Here is a 17,336-nt window from a genome sequence, read left to right as displayed (position 1 = left end):
AAAGCTTCTTCGGCAGTGCTGTGTGTGTTTGTCAGAGAATGTGTGATATGGTGTGTGTGTGTGTGTGTGTGTTATTCGGGGCACATGAGAGTATTCATCACGCCGTCTCATTAGGCCTCTTGATGACAGCGCTGTATTTCATAGGCGCTCCGTCTGCCCTCAGCTGCACGTCCACCAGACTAAAGATGGAGATCTCCTAGAAGGAGAGACCGGAACAGGACAACCCTCTGTTAGTGACAGAGGACACTCAAAATAATAACATTCTGTTGGCATTCAGCAGATAGTTTAATATGGGGTTGGGCTTCAATGCTCTACTGTTTAGGACATTTTTAAGCAGATTCTCTTAGCGGTCTAGCGCCTTCAAAACAATCCAACCAAAACACACACCTGTATCTCATCTAGAGTTTTGCTTGTGTATCCCATATTTTTTCTAACCCCCCCCCTTTTTAAATTTTGTCTCATCGCTGTAACTCCCCAACGCGCTCGGGAGAGGTGGAGTCACTCGTCCTCTGAAACATGACCCGCCTAACCGCGCTCCTTAACATCTGCCAGCTTAACACAGCCCGCCACAAGGAGCMAAGTAAAGTCCCCCCCGGACAAACCCTCCCCTAACCAAATTGTGCACCGCCCTATGGGAGTCCCGACCACAGCCGGTTGTGGCACAGCCCGGGAATGAACCCGGGCCTCTAGCAGTGCGATGCAGTCCCTTAAACCGTTGCGCCACTCGGGAGGCTACATCCCTTTCTGTATGCAGTAATTTCCATAAGCCTAATGGGAGCTTGGGTGAGGCGATCTTGTGTTGAGGGAGCGGTCAGAATTTTGTGAGACGTACCAGAGGGAAAAGAGAATGCAGGGAGAAGACCTGTGATCACTTGGCTAGGTTTCTTTTTTGTGGTGAGTCACTAATGCACATAACAAATGGAAGGAACACTCAACGGTTGTCTTCGGGACAAAATGTCACCTGCCCGATTGGGCAGCTACAAAGCAGATTGAAGATGCCTAAGACTACTGTACGACTGCGGTAGAACTTCATTGCCCCTTAGCAGACATACCACRCAATAGGATTTCACTTGGATTTTTATGAAATGTTCTAATCATTTTAGGAAAACTATTAGATGGCGGTAATTTTTTTTGCGAATAAAATAAGTAATTTGGCACGATCCCTAGGTCTTACCTGCCGTACGCTAGGCTTCCCGGGTTCCTCTGCAGCCCACACCAGAGTCAACTCCCCCTTYTTCCCCACCTTGTGGAAGTGGAACGTCTCCAGGCCATGTAGACCCTGAAGAACATGACAMCACAACTTAACACATCAACTACACACCTCCGCATACATTCGGTTCATTCAAAACAGGAGAATAATTTACTCTATCATAGATCTGGGTTGTGTTCATCAGGGCACGTAACAAAAATTAAATTAAATGTTTTGCAACAGAAAACAGAAAATTAGTTCAGGTAGTCCCTCCCCGTTTCAGTCCATTTTCTACCGTTTGATGTCTATTGAATATGAACCCGATTCCATTCAACTTAGTATCCATAAATGTCATTCAAATTTGACTAAAGCTCCTTTTTTTAAGTAGTTGTGTAGTGCACGGTCCCGTGTGGCTCAGTTGGTAGAGCATGGCGCTTGCAGCGCCAGGGTTGTGGGTTCATTCCCCACGGGGGGACCAGGATGAATATGTATGAACTTTCCAATTTGTAAGTCGCTCTGGATAAGAGCGTCAGCTAAATGACTTAAATGTAATGTAAATGTAGTGCAATAGTTGACAAATGGATGAGATCATGCTGTATGTGTCAGCCAAGGTCTTGGGGTGTAAAGTTATGAAATGACGACAAAACAATGTTTACCTAACAATTCTTCTCTCTCTAAACCATTGTTGGACCTTATGTATATCATAGTACACGATAATGACTATAGATAGGACCATAAAGCTTGATGTGGTATCTGATGGAAAGATTAGTCACTTATGAACGGTAACCTGGGTCGTGTTCACACGGCACAAAATTGAAGACAACTGTCAGAAATAAAAGGTTCTTTCTGAACTTGTCCAATAAAAAAAAGAAACATTTGAAAAGTTGATACGGTGTGCCCCAAATCAGCATCCGTCATTTTTGGCACCATACGGACCCAAGCAGTAGACAACAAATCTCAAAATCAGATCTGGTATCGTCACACAAAATGAATACGGCAATSGTTCGAGTGGCACTCACTTTGCAGTAGATGCGTTTCTGCACCCCGTAGCGCAGCACGAGGACGTCGAAGGCCTGGTCCAGAATTCCCATCACCATGGCCTCAGAGTCCAGAGGACCACTCTCCTGCGGGGGGGAAATAACATTCTGCACAGTGCCACRCTGAATGCAACACCAGGGGCTAAATCCTAACTGGAGATATGAGCGTGTAACAGCCCTGGGTTCAAATAGCATTTGTTTTCTTTCAAATAGTTCAGATGCACTCGATTAAGGTTGCCTGGTGCAATGGAACCAATAGACCAGTCCCAAAAGTACACCACCCATCTAAGACTAAGCAGGCTCAWTTAAATGCTCATAGTATTTGAAAKAAAACAAATAGTATTTCAAACCATATTTGGTATAGGGCCCTCGAATGCAACTCCGAACGTCAAAGCCGGTTCCACTGGATTTTCTCATTGTTCCCCTCTAATCAGGGACCGATTTAAACCTGGGACACCAGGTGGGTGCAATTAATGATCAGGTAGAAGAGAARACCAGCAGGCTCCGGGCCTGATAAGGTGAGAGTTCAACACGCCTGCTCTAGTGGGAACATTATGCAGGGTCTTGGGTGTACCTTGACGAACACACTGAAGAACAGCTCTGAGCTGAGCTCCTGGACTCTCTTAGAGGCCGTCTTCTTGTCGTTGCAGTGGGACGCCTGCTTCTGCACCTCCTCCCCTTTCAACTCTAGGTGAGGACCACAGCCTACACAAACCAGAAATAAGCAAAGAATTGTATTGTAAAGACAAGACAGGCAAAACGACACACACTGGAGTCAACTTGAACTACTTCTCTCTTACAGAGGTGGCAGCACAACACCGTCAAAAAGTAGTGAATCTCAGACAGACACCGGGACAAAAAAAACCCCATCAGCTCAGATTCAGGGTGTTTTGGAATCTAAGGGACGCTTTTGTCTTTTACCACATTGCTATTCCACCACCAGAGCCACATTTTCTCTGGGTGCTACCACACAGCTGAGACACCCGCTGTCCTCGGTCCACCCCTCTTAACACAACGAAGCCATTGTCCTCTATGGGGTAAAACGCACACACAGCACAGGGTCTCGCCACCCACCCAGAGAGGCGGCCAGCAGCCTGTGGACTATGACGTCAGCGTAGCGCCGTATGGGCGAGGTGAAGTGGGTGTAGAAGGGTACGTTGAGGGCGTAGTGACGGAACAGGAGTTCCTCCTTCAACACCCCCGTACAGAAGTACATCGCCATCTGGGGAGGGAAGCATTCACATATCATTGGTCACRGTGACATTTCTAAAGTTGGCTCAAAAGCAAAATAGGTTAGAGAGAGAGAGAGTAGAAGGTAGCCTACAACAAGACCCCATTGACATTAACCAGTATAATACAAATACATTTGCTAAATATTTTGGACATGTTGTTTGGCTAGCTGGGGGCAGCCCAAGAGGAAAACACATGGGGACAATCCAGATATACATAGAGCTAGAACCCCAGTAGACTAGCGGTGGACTGATACAACCGATACAGGAAGCCAATGGAGGGACACAAGAAAGAGATACCAGCGATAGGACTGCTAAGGGAGCAGTATAGAGAGACGACGGTAGTGGCACACACTAACCTGCATTGGTCTGGAGCACATGTGGGTCAGGACCTCTTTCCTGGCGCTGGTGTACTCGTCATCACCAAGGGTCTCATTCAAACTTTTCTATGGGGGTAGAATGCATTCCGGCTGAATTTATGTGCGTCAGAGAATGAGTGTGTACATTGTGTATTAATATATGAGCAGCGATGTGGAGGAGATGGTAAGGACAAGGGACAAGTTAAAAAATAAACAAACCCACTTAAAACATACGTGAACATTTGTTTAAAAAAAAGTTGTATTCTGCATTTCTGCTATTTTTGAGAAGGCCTCCCATAGACAGCCTTGTGTTTTAGAGTGCATGCTGGGAGTTGGAGATACCCACATGGAGCGTCCCGGCCGTGGAGAAGTCGATGTTGAGGCCCATCTGGTCGCAGAACTCCTGCAGGTCGTCCACCATCTTGGTCTGGGGCGGGGGGTGGCGTCGCAGCAGGGCCTTGTTGGGGAAGGAGCGGTAGATCTGGTGGGCCGTGGCCATGTTGGCCAGCAACATGAACTCCTCTACCAACCTGGGAGAGAAGACAGCGAGAAAAGCATTCAAACAAAAAGTTGACAGGCAAGACATTCTGTAGAATCGGATAGGATCTCCATCTGAGAGCACCGTCGCCGTTAAGCTCACTAACTCCGTTGTCGGCTCCCTAAGCAAGCTGACTCTTTGGGTATGTATGCACGTACACCGAGTGTACAAAACATTAGGAACACCTTCCTAATATTGASTTGCACACCCTTTGGCCCTCAGGACAGCCTCAATTCGTCAGGTCATGGACTCTACAAGGCGTTGAAAGCTTTCCACAGGGATGCTGGTCAATGTTGACTCCAATGCTTCCCACAGTTGTCAAGTTGGCTGGATGTCCTTTGCGTGGTAGACCATTCTTGATACACACTGTAAACTATTAATAGTGAAATACCCAGTAGCGCTGCAGTTCTTGACTCAAACCGGTGCACCGTCTCCTCCCCTTCATCTACTCTGACGTGGATTTAACAAGTGACATCAATAAGGGATCACGGCTTTTACATGGATTCGCCTGGTCAGTCTACGTCAWGGAAGGAGCAGGTGTTCCTAATGTTTCGTACACTCGGTGTATGTGTATTGTGTGGGGTTGACTTACTTGTTGCTGTCCCTGTACTGGTAGACATAGCAGCCCTGGGGCATGCTTGTCTCTCTGTCTAGAGTGAAAGACAGCTTCAACTGCAAAAACAAAGGAGATTATAGTCATCATTCTGAGATTTCTCTCAGTCCTTTCACTAMAATCCTCACTACTCATTCCACATGGTAAAAATAGACAAATGTTTTGTAAATCTTTAGATTCAAAAAGTGTCTCAGGGTAGCAGTGCAGATCTAGGATCAGGTCCCCTGGTCATTCATTGTGATCTACAAGTCTAAACTGATCCAATATCAGCACTCCTATTCTGAGACCTTCTGGCAACAGCACAAAAATGGCATGACACAGCTGTCCTATACTATGCAGCGCCCTCTGACCTGGTCAAGGCGGAGGGCGCCGCCCTGGAAGCGCTGGGCACGGAGCCTCTTTGCGATGGAGTGCAGGTTGAGCACGGCCTGGTGGATCTCATCCATGGGGTGCTCGGCGGCACAGGGGGGCAGCTCATCTGCCTGGAACAGCTTGTCGGGGGCCTCGATCATGCTCTGGGCGTGGTCATAGCTCAGCTTGATGCACGAGCGGATCACCGAGCGACCGAACCACTCACTCAGGATCTAGAGGGGTAGAGATGGAGTGTGGTGAATGTGCCACACATCTGCATACAGTGCATTTGGGAAGTATTCAGACCCATTGACTTTTTCCACATTTTGTTATGTTACAGCCTTATTCTAAAACTGTATTAAATGGTTGTTTTTAAATCAAGCTACATCACAATACCCCATTATGACAAAACAAAATCAGGTTTCTAGAATTTTTTTATAAATATGTAAATGTGATATTTCAGGTTATACAAGTATTCAGACCCTTTACTCAGTACTTTGTTGAAGCACCTTTTGGCAGTGATTACAGCTTAGTCTTTTTGGGTATGAAGCTACAAGTTTGGCACACCTGTATTTGGGGAGTTTCTCCCAATCTTCTCTGCAGATCCTCTCAAGCTCTGTCAGGTTGGATGGGGAGCGTTGCTACACAGCTATTTACAGGTCTCTCCAGAGATGTTCGATTGGGTTCAAGTCCGGGCCACCCAAGGACATTCAGAGACTTGTCCCGAAGCAACTCCTGCATTGTCTTGGCTGAGTGCTTTGGGTCGTTGTCCTGTTGGAAGGTGAACCTTCTCCCCAGTCGGAGGTCCTGAGTGCTCTGGAGCAGGTTTTCATCAAGGATCTCTGTACTTTGCTCCGTTCTTTCCTTCGACCCTGACTAGACTCCCAGTCCCTGCAGCTGAAAAATATCCCCACAGCATGCTGCTGCTGTCGCCACCATCATGCGTCACCGYAGGGATGGTGCCAGTTTTCCTCCAGAATGTTCTCCCATCTCCACAGCAGAAGCATAGGGTTCTTGGTCACCTCCCTGACCAAGGCCCTTCTCCCCCGATTTCTCAGTTGGGCCGGGCGGCCAGCTCTAGGAAGAATCTTGGTGGTWCCAAACTTCTTCTATTTAAGAATGGAGGCCACTGTGTTCTTGGGGACCTTCAATGCTGCAGACATTTTTTTGGTACCCTTCCCCAGATCTGTGCCTCGACAGAATCCTGTCTCGCAGCTCTACGGACAATTTCTTCAACCTCATGGCTTGGTTTTTGCTCTGACATTCAGTGTCAACTGTGGGACCTTACTTATAAATACACACACGTCTTTCCAAATCATGTTCAATCAATTGAATGTACCACAGGTGAACTCCAATCAACTTGTAGAAACATTTCAAGGATGATCAATGGAAACAGGATGTACCCGAGCTCAATTGAGTCTCATAGCAAAGGGTCTGAATACTTAAGTAAATAAGGTGTTTTCTATTTTGTATAAATTAGCAAACATCTGTTTTCACTTTGTCATTATGGGGTATTGTGTAGATTGAGGATTTTATTTATTTTTTAATCCATTTTAGAATAATACTAACGTAACAAAATGTGCAAGACGGGAAAGGGTCTGAATACACTATAGTATAATATATATATATATATTTTTTTTAAAATTTTATTCCATGCAATACAATTACACAATGCATCCATCTGATAGAAACAGTGCCACAGCTTCCTGTTTCTATGGCCACACTAGCATAATTAGTATGAAGGTGTTGTACCTTGCCCTCAGGGGTGATCTTCCAAATGACTGAGAAGGTGAGTCTGTCAGTCAGGGGGTTTAGACTGCACAGCTCCTCACACAGCAGACGAGGCAACATGGGGATCACCTGGGAGTGGCACAGGCCAACGTCAACAGTTAACTTACAGTATGCCCAGCTGGTAATTATATAATAGTCAGAACTTACTTGCTCCAATAATACATTCATTCTTATCAAATGACTAATACATGAATAATTTAGTAATAACAAACGAAGACCTTTTGAACCATGTAGACACTGGTGGCTCGCCGACTGGCGATGAAGTCCAGCGCATTGCCTTCTTCCATGAAATAACTCACGTCAGCAATGTGGACGCCCAGCTCAAAGTTGCCTAACAAAGAGAGAGAGAACATTGTCACTGATGAATTCCACAAGTCAATAAAAACATGAGTAAATTCAAAACACGGCTGCATTAATAAACCATCAAAATTGCATTCCCTATGCTTTATTTCCAAAGGAACAAAATGGCTTACCRTCGGGCAGTGGTTTGCAAGACAACGCATCATCCAGGTCTCTGGCGGTAGCTGGGTCAATTGTGAATATGCATTCTTTCCTGAATAGAAAACAATAACTCCGCATATGAGTGTTGTCTTCACCTGTTCAGTTGTGTCAAATTAGTACTTACAAAAAGGCAAAGACAATGGCGCAATACATATGTACATTGCGTGGCTCCATTGGAATTGGGCATGCGAGAGCCTTTGTGTACGGCGTCAATGACAACTGAGGGAGTTGTGTCAGAACTGACGACTTCCTGATATGGATGCCGTATTTGTGAGCGTCCTCTACTCACCTCAGGTCTCTCCTGTTGCCGAACTCCTCAGGGGGGATGGTCCAGGGCAGCTTCTGGGGCAGGCAGCCCAGCACCTCGACAGAGAACTCGGAGAAGTCCACATCGTACTCTATCAAGATGCCCTCGGTCTCCGGCTCAATCTCCCCGGCCTGGCCCAGAGTCTTAGCAAGTCGACTGAGGGGGGAAGACATAAGGAGGACTGTCAGCATCCGATAGATATGGGCTTCGATGTAACCTTATATAATTGTATTACATAGCTAATGAGTGTCATAGAGCTGATCCTCTAGAAGCACAAGTGCACCATCCCCTACTAGAATTCACAGACAAGCACTCAGTGGGCAGGTACACCACCCCGTTCACCAAAAAGGTTAGCTCCCACAGACAGTGAGTCATGTGGCCGTGGGTGCGATATAAAGCAGGCAGTCAGAGGCATTCAGTTATATTTCCATTGAAAGTTAGAATGGGCGAAACGAGTGACCTAAGAGACTTTGAGCGTGGTAGGATCGTCTGTGCCAGGTGAGCCGGTTCCGGTACCTCTAAAACGTCCGGCCTCATGGGATTTTCACTAGGGCTGTCCATGAGAAAATTAAAACCGTGGGTCGACAGCACGTCGTCTGTTCTTTTGACCAATCGATTGTATTTTTTTCAGCTTGTCGGATGCTTTAATCACACTGTTTGATGAAATAMTTAGGACAGACAAATTACTTTAGAGGAAGTCCAAATGCAATTGACTTCATTGTGCCGGGCTCAGAATTGCTGCAGTGTTATATATTTAAAAAAAATATTAAGCATCGCGCTGTCCGTGTTGCTGCAACATAAGCCAGACTGAAAAGTTATTTTACCGAAATCCTTCATTTAAGGAAAAACATTCCCCGTTCTCTCAACCCKTGCTCTCTTTACGTGACATGTACGCATCGCGACCACTGGTGCCTAACATATAGCCCATCAATAAATTGGTTATAAAACTCAAACACGCGACAGCAAAATGGTTGATCAGGTGGGAAAGGGGAAGTCCGATGTGGGGAAGAAATTTGACTAGTTGTGGAAACTGAGGATCAAGAAAAATAAGTTAAGGAGCAAGCGCAGCATGCATATTGGCCAAACAGGTGGTGAGAAAAGTCATACCAAAGAGGTCGTTCCAACAACAAAAAAAAGTGAAAAGCCTTTATTACAGTATGGCAAAGAATAAAAACAGAAAAATTGTGCAATTGCTTTATCCAACATGTGGTTGCGTGAGGCTTGGAGCTCACAGAATCAGTAGGCTATTAAACAAACATTCAAAACAAGCAACAGAAGCATGWTCCGTCTTATTTCTGTATATACATATATATATTAATGATTTATAAAGTCAGGCACATTTAACAGTTAGGCTATTGATTAGACCTAATCAAGTTGTGGTATCCCGCTCCTCACTTTCCTTAGAAAAATAAGGCAAGAGGTGTTTTCTCATCTCCTCATTCAGCTGCTGCCTCCGCCGCATTGTTCTCAACCCCAATATGCAGGTTAACTTTGCTATTATGCACACAGCAACATGGTCTAGGAAAAGGYGCCAACTCAACAGCACACTGATGTTTCAGAACCGCGGACAGCGACCGCTATCCAACACAGGAGAAAGGCTATTTGTTATAAAATATAATTTTTAATTAGTGTGGCAGCATCGTCCTTACATAATCTATCCATATGCAATTTCAGTAGCACGTCTTAGAATGGACAGTGCCATCCCCAAGGCCTCCGCAATGGATTAGTCCACTCAGACARGCGTGAAGCAGACAGGCGTCTWGAGCAGCTATCGACCAGACAATCGATCAGTCGACTAAATGGAGKCAGCCCTACTTTTCCACGCACGACAGTGTCTAGGGTTTACCGCGAATGGTSCGGCAAACCCCCMAAAAAATCCAATCAGTGGCAGTCCTATGGGCRAAAACAGSATGATGAGAGGTCGAAGGAGACTGACAAATCGTGCAAGCTAACAGACGGGCCACAAACGGCGCAGTACAACAGTGGTGTGCAGAACCGCATCTTGGAACGCACAACTCGTCGGTCCTTGTTACGGATGGGCTATTGCAGCGGGTTCCACTCCTATCAGCTAAAAACAAGAAGCGGCTCCAGGAGGCACGCGATCACCAACACTTTACAATTGAGGAGTGGAAAAACATTACTTGGTCCAACGAATCCCCGTTCCTGTTGCGTCATGCTGATGGCAGAAGCAGGATTTGCCCTAAGCAGCATGAGCCCATGGCTCCATCCTGCCTGGTGTCAAGAGTACAGGCTGGTGGCGGTGGTGTAATGGCGTGGGGAATGTTTTCCCTGGTACTTCTTTGGCCCCTTGATACCAACATTTCCATGCCTTGAAGAATTCAGGCTGGTTTAGAGGCAAGGGGGGGGGGGGTCCGACCCTGTAATAGATGGGTGTACCTAATAAACTCTAGAATTATTTTACGAGCCATAAAGTCAAACACTTATGCGTGAGGGGAAGTATAAACGAACGAGACAATGTTACGGGGTAGGGATACAGACAATTCCCTACAGTGAGGCAGTGACTCATTACATACCCCTCGGCAAAGTTGCTGTCGTCTGGCCAGCTGGTGATGCGGACGATGAACAGGATGTTGGCGTAGTCTCCCGGGCGGGAGCAAAAGTCATGGGGGCAATCTGGCAGGGGAACATTTACCCGTGGAACGCGGTGGTCAACMGGAGAGAACATGGCAAAGGGCTTGTCCGGGAGGAACTTGAGGAAGCCTGTGGCGGCCCGCGAGTGCTTCTGCTCCACTATGTACACCACCTAGGAGAGAGAAGGTGCAGATGAAGAGGACACAAAAACATCGATTTTGACTAATGGAAGAAAAACAACTAAAACAAAGAGAAGCGAACCCTTTGACAGAAGGATAGGTCTCAATGCAATTGTTTCTATTGAGCGAGATGTTTGTTGGAAATCAGTACGTTTTCTTTTAAAATGTTTGACTAGAAGTAGGTCTTTCTTYATGCAATAGCACAGCAGCCATAAGGATCCATTTTCAAAATAAAACTGCTTACCTTAGCAGTCCTTTGGAGTATCTCTTTTTTAATTCCATCTTCTGCAGAGGCAGAACAGCAAAATKAATTGGGGAAAGTGCTGGAAGTTATTAATCGGTGTCGATTTCCTATTTTTGTCAAATGGATTTGCTCTACACAGTTTTGAGAACTCTTGCCATAAAAGTGTGTGGTTTCATTAAACCTGCTGAGGGGAAAAGCCTGTACCTGTGACGTTGAGGCTGATGTTCTCCACCCTCTTGGCCAGTTGTTCCTCAGCTTCAGTCTCGGCTTCCACAATGACATCAGGACTGGGGGGGCGTTTGGTCTTCTTTCCTGGTGTCTGGCTCCTCCCAGACTGGGTCTCTGGTTCGCTCACGCCTTCGCTGTCTGACTTCACAACCTGTACACGCACAACCACTTAGTTCTGTTTTTAGGATAGCCACTGYGCATCAGCAGTGTTGGAGACGATCTGACTTGAGCCAGTGTTGGTCTGTTTGTAACAGTGTAATTAACCTGGCAGTAGTGATCGTCGGGTTAGATGGAATGATCTATGTGCATTGTATTTGAGCAGAAGGAGTACAAAGGGGGCCTGGAAGGGGGGCTTAGTCAGAAAATATGAATATATGTGCTTGTGTGACGTGTAGGGGTCTTTTGCCGGTGCAACATCCARTGAGGTGAATAAATCTAGATTGAACCCAACAGCGGGTAAATGGTGTATATTATGAAGAGCATGACAAGTTATTGCTTTAGTGGCTATAAATGAGTGGTTCACAAACTTAAGTGCCATAAMCATAGACATCGTTGGTCATAACCATTGACAGTTGGTCGTAACCCATCTAAATCTACTTGAATATACTTGAATGTAGGGGAAACACTGATACTCCTATTACATAGCAGTGCATATGATATAGCTGCTCTACACCAAGTGTACAAAACACGTGCTCTCCAGGTGAAAGCTATGATCGCTTATTGATGGGACTTGCTAAATCCGCTTCAACCAACGTAGATGAAGGAGAGGAGACAAAGGACTTTTAGGCTTTGAGACAATTGAGACATGGATTGTGTGTCTGCCATTAAGTGCCGTTGAACGGGGTATGGTAGTAGGTGCACCASTGTATGTCAAGAACTGCAACGCTGCTGGGTTTTTCATGCTCAACAGTTTCCCGTATGTATCAAGAATGGTCCACCACCCAAAGGACATCCAGTCAAATTTACAAAACTGTGGGAATTACTGGAGTCGACACAGGCCAGCATCCCTGTGGAATGCTTTAGACACCTTGTAGAGTCCATGCCCCAATGAATTGAGGCTGTTCTGAGGGCAAGAGGGGGGATGCGACTCAGTATTAGGAAGGTGTTCTTAACRTTGTGTACACAGTGTATTTATGCTGAGGCGGAATCTTCCTCCATGGAGCTCACCTTCCACTGCTCCTGAGGGAAAACTTGCACCACAACCACATCCCCGTTCAGGGCCCTGTTGCGGGCTGCGGTTCCATCCAGGAAGATATCCCGCTTGCCATCCTGCAGAGATGCACAGTCCCATTAGACAAATATTACTGCCAACACCTATAAACTACTGTATAGTTCTATTGACACACTCACCGGTGCTGCAATGAAAGCCTCGTGGTACTTTTTGGGGTTGATTCTTATGGATCCCTGAAAAGAATATGGAAATGTTTCCATTAGTAGGCTTAACTTGTCACRCCATCGTGTTAGATAATCTTTGACYGATAAAGCCTTAGGTCAGAATTTCCTGATCTTTGGTAAACAAGTAACCGTTTAAATTAGTGTGGTTACTTGGTTTGATACAATAATTCACACTAATCATATATATATATATATTGTTTTTATGAAGGTCTAGTCTTAAAACGTCTAGTTTCACCTGAATGAGCTCTCCTCTCTTCAGGCCGTGGGAAACGTCCTCTGTGGTCATGTACGCTTCAAACACTTGCTTCTTTGATCCTCCTTGGCTTCCTCTAGTCTTCTTACCCTTGTCAGAAGGCGTAGTGGCACCTGAGGATGAAAATACAAGTCAGATTACAATACAACACCTACATCTTCAATAAGAAAATGCAACTGTTTGCAAAAGCTTGATCACATATGACAACTTTGAGGTCAAGGTAATTCAAAAAGTATATTCACTTAGTCAAGAGCATTTTTTACCTTGTGGTTGCATGTTTTTGGATTTGTTAAGGGGGGATGTTGACATGTCTGCATCGAAGTCAGGATACATGGGCCCACCGCTCTTGTTATCTGCGTTGGTCTTTGGCACATTCTTCTTCTTGGACTTCTTCTTCTCTTGCGCCTGAGCTGGGAAAGATGAAAAGGCTTTCGGGGGGGATGCCCCATAACTCATGTCCTTGTTCCCTTGGTTACTTGTGGGCACTTTGTAAACATGGTCTTTGTGGTCTTTGTTTCTTATCTGTTGTTGGTGCTGGGAGTCCCTCTGTTTGAGGGAGGCAAACTCCTCTCCGGACTCCACATCTCCATCCTGACTGGTGTTGGTGTCCCTCCTCTCCCCGCGTCGCTGCTTGTCGGAAACCCCCTGCCTCCTCTCCGGCTCCTGCAGGGCTCCCCGACTATTCAGCTTGTCCATGTACAAGGACAGAGAGCTCTCTTCGCCTCCCTTACCTTTCATAGGCGAAGGCGAGAAGTCACTCGAGTCAGAGCACTCAATAAACGCCTGGTCCCTTTTTCTCTGCGGTATGTCTTGTTTTTCGCTGTATGCTAATCCCTGCCTCTGTTCGCTCGGCCCCCTCTCTTCCCCCTGTTGTTGGACATACTGGTCCAGGTAGGATCTGAACTTGCTGCTGTGATGCTGGCTGAGGAGTCTGGCATAGGCATCTTTCTGATGAGGGACAGTGGACTGGCTTGGTCCACGTTTGCCATCCCGAGGCCTGTTGCCTCCCTTGGATTGATGAGGAGGATCCATTTGCCTAAGATACGTCCTTGTTCTGTGAGAGTACTACCTAGAAGAAGTAAAAACAGACAACTTTACCGGTGTTAACTAGATTGCTAATGCATTCATTCTATCAATGTAATTCTGGTGAGCACTGCTTTATTAGTCTTCCAGGGCAACAAGTTAGGACAGGCCTAGATGCAGCTTCTCTTCTAATTATAGTTAAACAAATGTCCTACCGAATGTAAGAAATAAGCAAAAACAAATTACATTTGGGGTGAAAGTAGCYTAAGCCAGTAGACTACATGGTCCAGTAGGGAGTATCAGCTAAATAAATATTTATGGTGGATCAAACTGAGCAGGTAGCCTACTTTTTGAAGTGACTTGTTTGACAAACATCACATGATAGGGGAACCTGAGCAGACCACGAAAAACAAGACGTTTACATGCCATAGTATACCTAATATCAAAGAGCAACATATCCCAGGCATCTTCTCTGAGTTTCTCATAACCGGGATGCAAGCTTTTTCGGGATATTGTAAACGGGATATGATGTTCATTAAATGCGTCAAATCAAACACAAGAATACTTGAGTATCTCGAATAAAAACTGGATATTTGTATGTAAACGTGGTCATTTAGTAGATGATCTAATCAAGAGCCACTTTGATCTTAAGATAGCGGAGACAACCACATATCATTGTCAAATACAGAATAAGAACATTCCATCCCACCTAAACAAGTGATAGCGTTTCGCAAAAGAAAAATCATTAATACACATCTAAAATCTACTAATTAAAAATGTGAAAACATTACCATTTTACAGACATGTAGGTACCCATAAGCAAACATTTCAGTGGAAAAAGAACAATGTGAAAATAACAGCTTTCCAGAAATAAACTATTCATGTATACAATTATACCAGCAAAAACATACAGATACGTAGATTGACTAGTTAGTTGCCACTTTGACCAATCTGTTCAACTGAAAGGCTGCTTTGTCTAGCTAGTTCACGTTACCTCCAAGGTTATTTGGCTCCATCCCTCTATCCACACTGATGCAAGGCTCTCCAACCCTGTTCCTGGAGAACTACCGTATTTTCTCGCTTCAATCCTAATCTAGCGCACCTGATTCTAATAATTAGCTGGTTGATAAACTGAATCAGGTTAGTTAAAACGAGAGTTGGATTGAACATCTACAGGAGGTTAACGTTAGCTCTCCAGGAACATGGTTGAGAGCCCTGCACTGACTGACGTGTGGTCAGAGATTGTGGCCAAGTTGACACAGCTGCAAACACTAATTAGATTTAGCCATGCATGACATCAAGTTATTTGCTAACTAACTAAGATAATGTAATTTAGCTAGTTAGATAACTATACTCGCTACCTAACGTTAGTTATACTAGAAACACAAGGAACCTCATACACCTCAGTTTTTATTTTCACTCACCAATTATAGGTGTCGATTATCAATTTTCCTGAGTCATGACATGTCATGAGGCTAAACTAAATATCCAGTTAGCAATGGTAGTAGCTATTATAACTCGCCAATGTTGCTTCTGTTCAGCGCTAGCTAGTAAGTTAGTCGATATAASCAAACTTGAACTTTGTATAACAAGTCAGCTGTAAATGATAGTTGGTCATACGAAAAGTAGCTAGCTATAAACAAGACGACATTACCTGAATGCTGTTGTTCGCTTCGTGAAATCGATTAGGCAGCTTTTGCTAGCTAGTTAAATTACTAGCAAACATTCAACTATTTCCGGGGGTTGGGTCAAAGTGCATGCTGGGAAAGAAAGTTTACAACGCCGTTCGCGAAATGGTCCGTGCTATTCGGGATCCTTGGGGCGACCCTACCGCATTGAAGTTGACATGTACAATGGTTAAGTATTGTGATCTATTGGATGACTTCCGTGTTATCTTATTTTTGGATATTCAGAAAGCATTTGATACCGTTAGTCACAGTTTTATCTTTGATTGTCTTAAGCATTGGAAGTTTGGCAGTTGTTGTTGTGGATGCTATTAGAACGCTGCATAATGGTGCCAATAGTTGTATCAAACTCTGTCATGGAACATCCTCAAGGTTTAACATTTACAAAGGAATACGACAAAGTTGTCCAATCTCACTTTTTTTRTTTTGTTGTTGTTAGTATCTCAAACCTTATGCTCATTAGTTTATCACAGTCAATCTGAAGGCATTACATTCCAGGCCAGAGCGCTCAAGATATTCCAACTGACAGATGACACATCACTTTTTTAGAAAAATGTGTCACAGGCTAGATTGGCATTGGATATTGTTAAGCAGTTCTCCAAAATCTCAGGTTTTGTATTAAATCTTTCCAAATGTGAGATGTTGGTTCTTAAAGGAGCTGTCAATCCAGAAGGTTGTAAACATCTCAGAAAATTATTTTTTAAATGTAACCTTTATTCAAGTCAGTTAMTTAAGAAGAAATTCTTATTTACAATAACGGCKTACACCAGCCAAACCTGGATGAAGCTGGGCGCCGCCCTATGGGACTCCCAATCACGGCCGGTTGTTATACAGCCTGGATTCGAACCAGGCTGGATTCAAACCATCTGTCTGTAGTGACACCTCAAGCACTGAGATGCAGTGCCTTAGACCGCTGCGCCACTCAGGAGCTAGATACTGTAACCTACAGTGCCTTCGGAAAGTATTCAGACCCCTTGACTTTTTCCACCTTTTGTTAGGTTACAGTCTGTGAGAGAATAATCACTATTTACCTGATTTGTTTAATATTAATACTTAACAATTGAATATGCTTAACAAATAGTAAAGACATTTATTCCGTGTCAATGCTGTGCTTCTGAGAAAGGATGGTTCCTCTCTTCCACGTTCAGTCCCCGCAGCTGGTTTGGGCGTGTAGTCAAGGACATGAGATGGAGATAAGCTCGAGGAACAGGTAGACCTGTATTGTTTCAATGTCTCTTTGCTTCTGAGTAACCTGGTCACACGGCATAAGACATAGAGCCTCTGAGAAGAGACCACAGTTCTTCAGCCCGTCCTGTTCTTTTACTGTCTTCCAAGGGCACAGCTGTGGGGAGATAGAAGAGAACGGAGGCTATCTTGGTGGAGAAGGGAGTAAATGGAACTGCCATCATCACTTGTTTGTCTGCTCTGACCCGATACACCTGGCCACAAGAAGAAAGCAAGGAAGCTTATGATGCCTTGATCTGCTGGGAGGGGTGGAACCAATCATGACTAAGCAGTTCCTGGGTTTCTATATAAACACCTTGCGTCTCTGTATTATTCGAGCACTCAATCGATTCACCTTGTATGTGTGTGTTGTTTTGACCTGCTCCGTTATTAATAAGTGAGTAAAGATTTAGTTTAAGTATAACTCTGACTTGTGTGATAAGTTTGTCTCCTCATTTGATAATACAGAAATAACCACTACAAGCCTTATTATAAAATGTATGAAATTGTTTTTTTCCCTCAATCTTCACACAATACCCCATAATGACAAAGCAAAAATAGGTTTTTAGAAATGTTTGCTAATTTATTTAAAAAAAAT

General features: G+C 44.7%; 1 protein-coding gene across 2 annotated transcripts; it reads right to left on the bottom strand.

Moving 5' to 3' along the window:
• Positions 1-53: 53 nt before the first annotated feature.
• dis3l2 (DIS3 like 3'-5' exoribonuclease 2) lies at positions 54-15,570 on the bottom strand. 2 transcript variants are annotated; one of them, XM_023977020.2, is made up of 21 exons: positions 15,484-15,570; positions 13,070-13,875; positions 12,789-12,919; positions 12,509-12,562; positions 12,326-12,427; positions 11,135-11,309; positions 10,931-10,971; positions 10,450-10,679; positions 7,898-8,071; positions 7,581-7,660; positions 7,326-7,438; positions 7,069-7,176; positions 5,316-5,549; positions 4,945-5,024; positions 4,161-4,344; positions 3,815-3,901; positions 3,301-3,448; positions 2,801-2,931; positions 2,209-2,313; positions 1,175-1,279; positions 54-196 (listed from the first exon to the last, which is right to left on the bottom strand). In XM_023977020.2, exons 2-21 carry the CDS (start codon positions 13,836-13,838, stop codon positions 98-100), a joined length of 3,150 nt encoding a protein of 1,049 aa, XP_023832788.1. In that variant the 5' UTR covers positions 13,839-13,875; positions 15,484-15,570; the 3' UTR covers positions 54-97. The 2 variants fall into 2 exon arrangements, with proteins under 2 accessions (XP_023832788.1, XP_023832789.1); XM_023977021.2 differs by lacking the exon at positions 15,484-15,570 and adding an exon at positions 15,254-15,321.
• Positions 15,571-17,336: the final 1,766 nt, after the last annotated feature.

Source organism: Salvelinus sp. IW2-2015, linkage group LG32 (assembly GCF_002910315.2).
Source record: "Salvelinus sp. IW2-2015 linkage group LG32, ASM291031v2, whole genome shotgun sequence".
Lineage (NCBI taxonomy): Eukaryota > Metazoa > Chordata > Actinopteri > Salmoniformes > Salmonidae > Salvelinus > Salvelinus sp. IW2-2015.
Note: the sequence above shows the minus strand (reverse complement) of the source record. Positions and strands in the feature narration are given on the sequence as shown.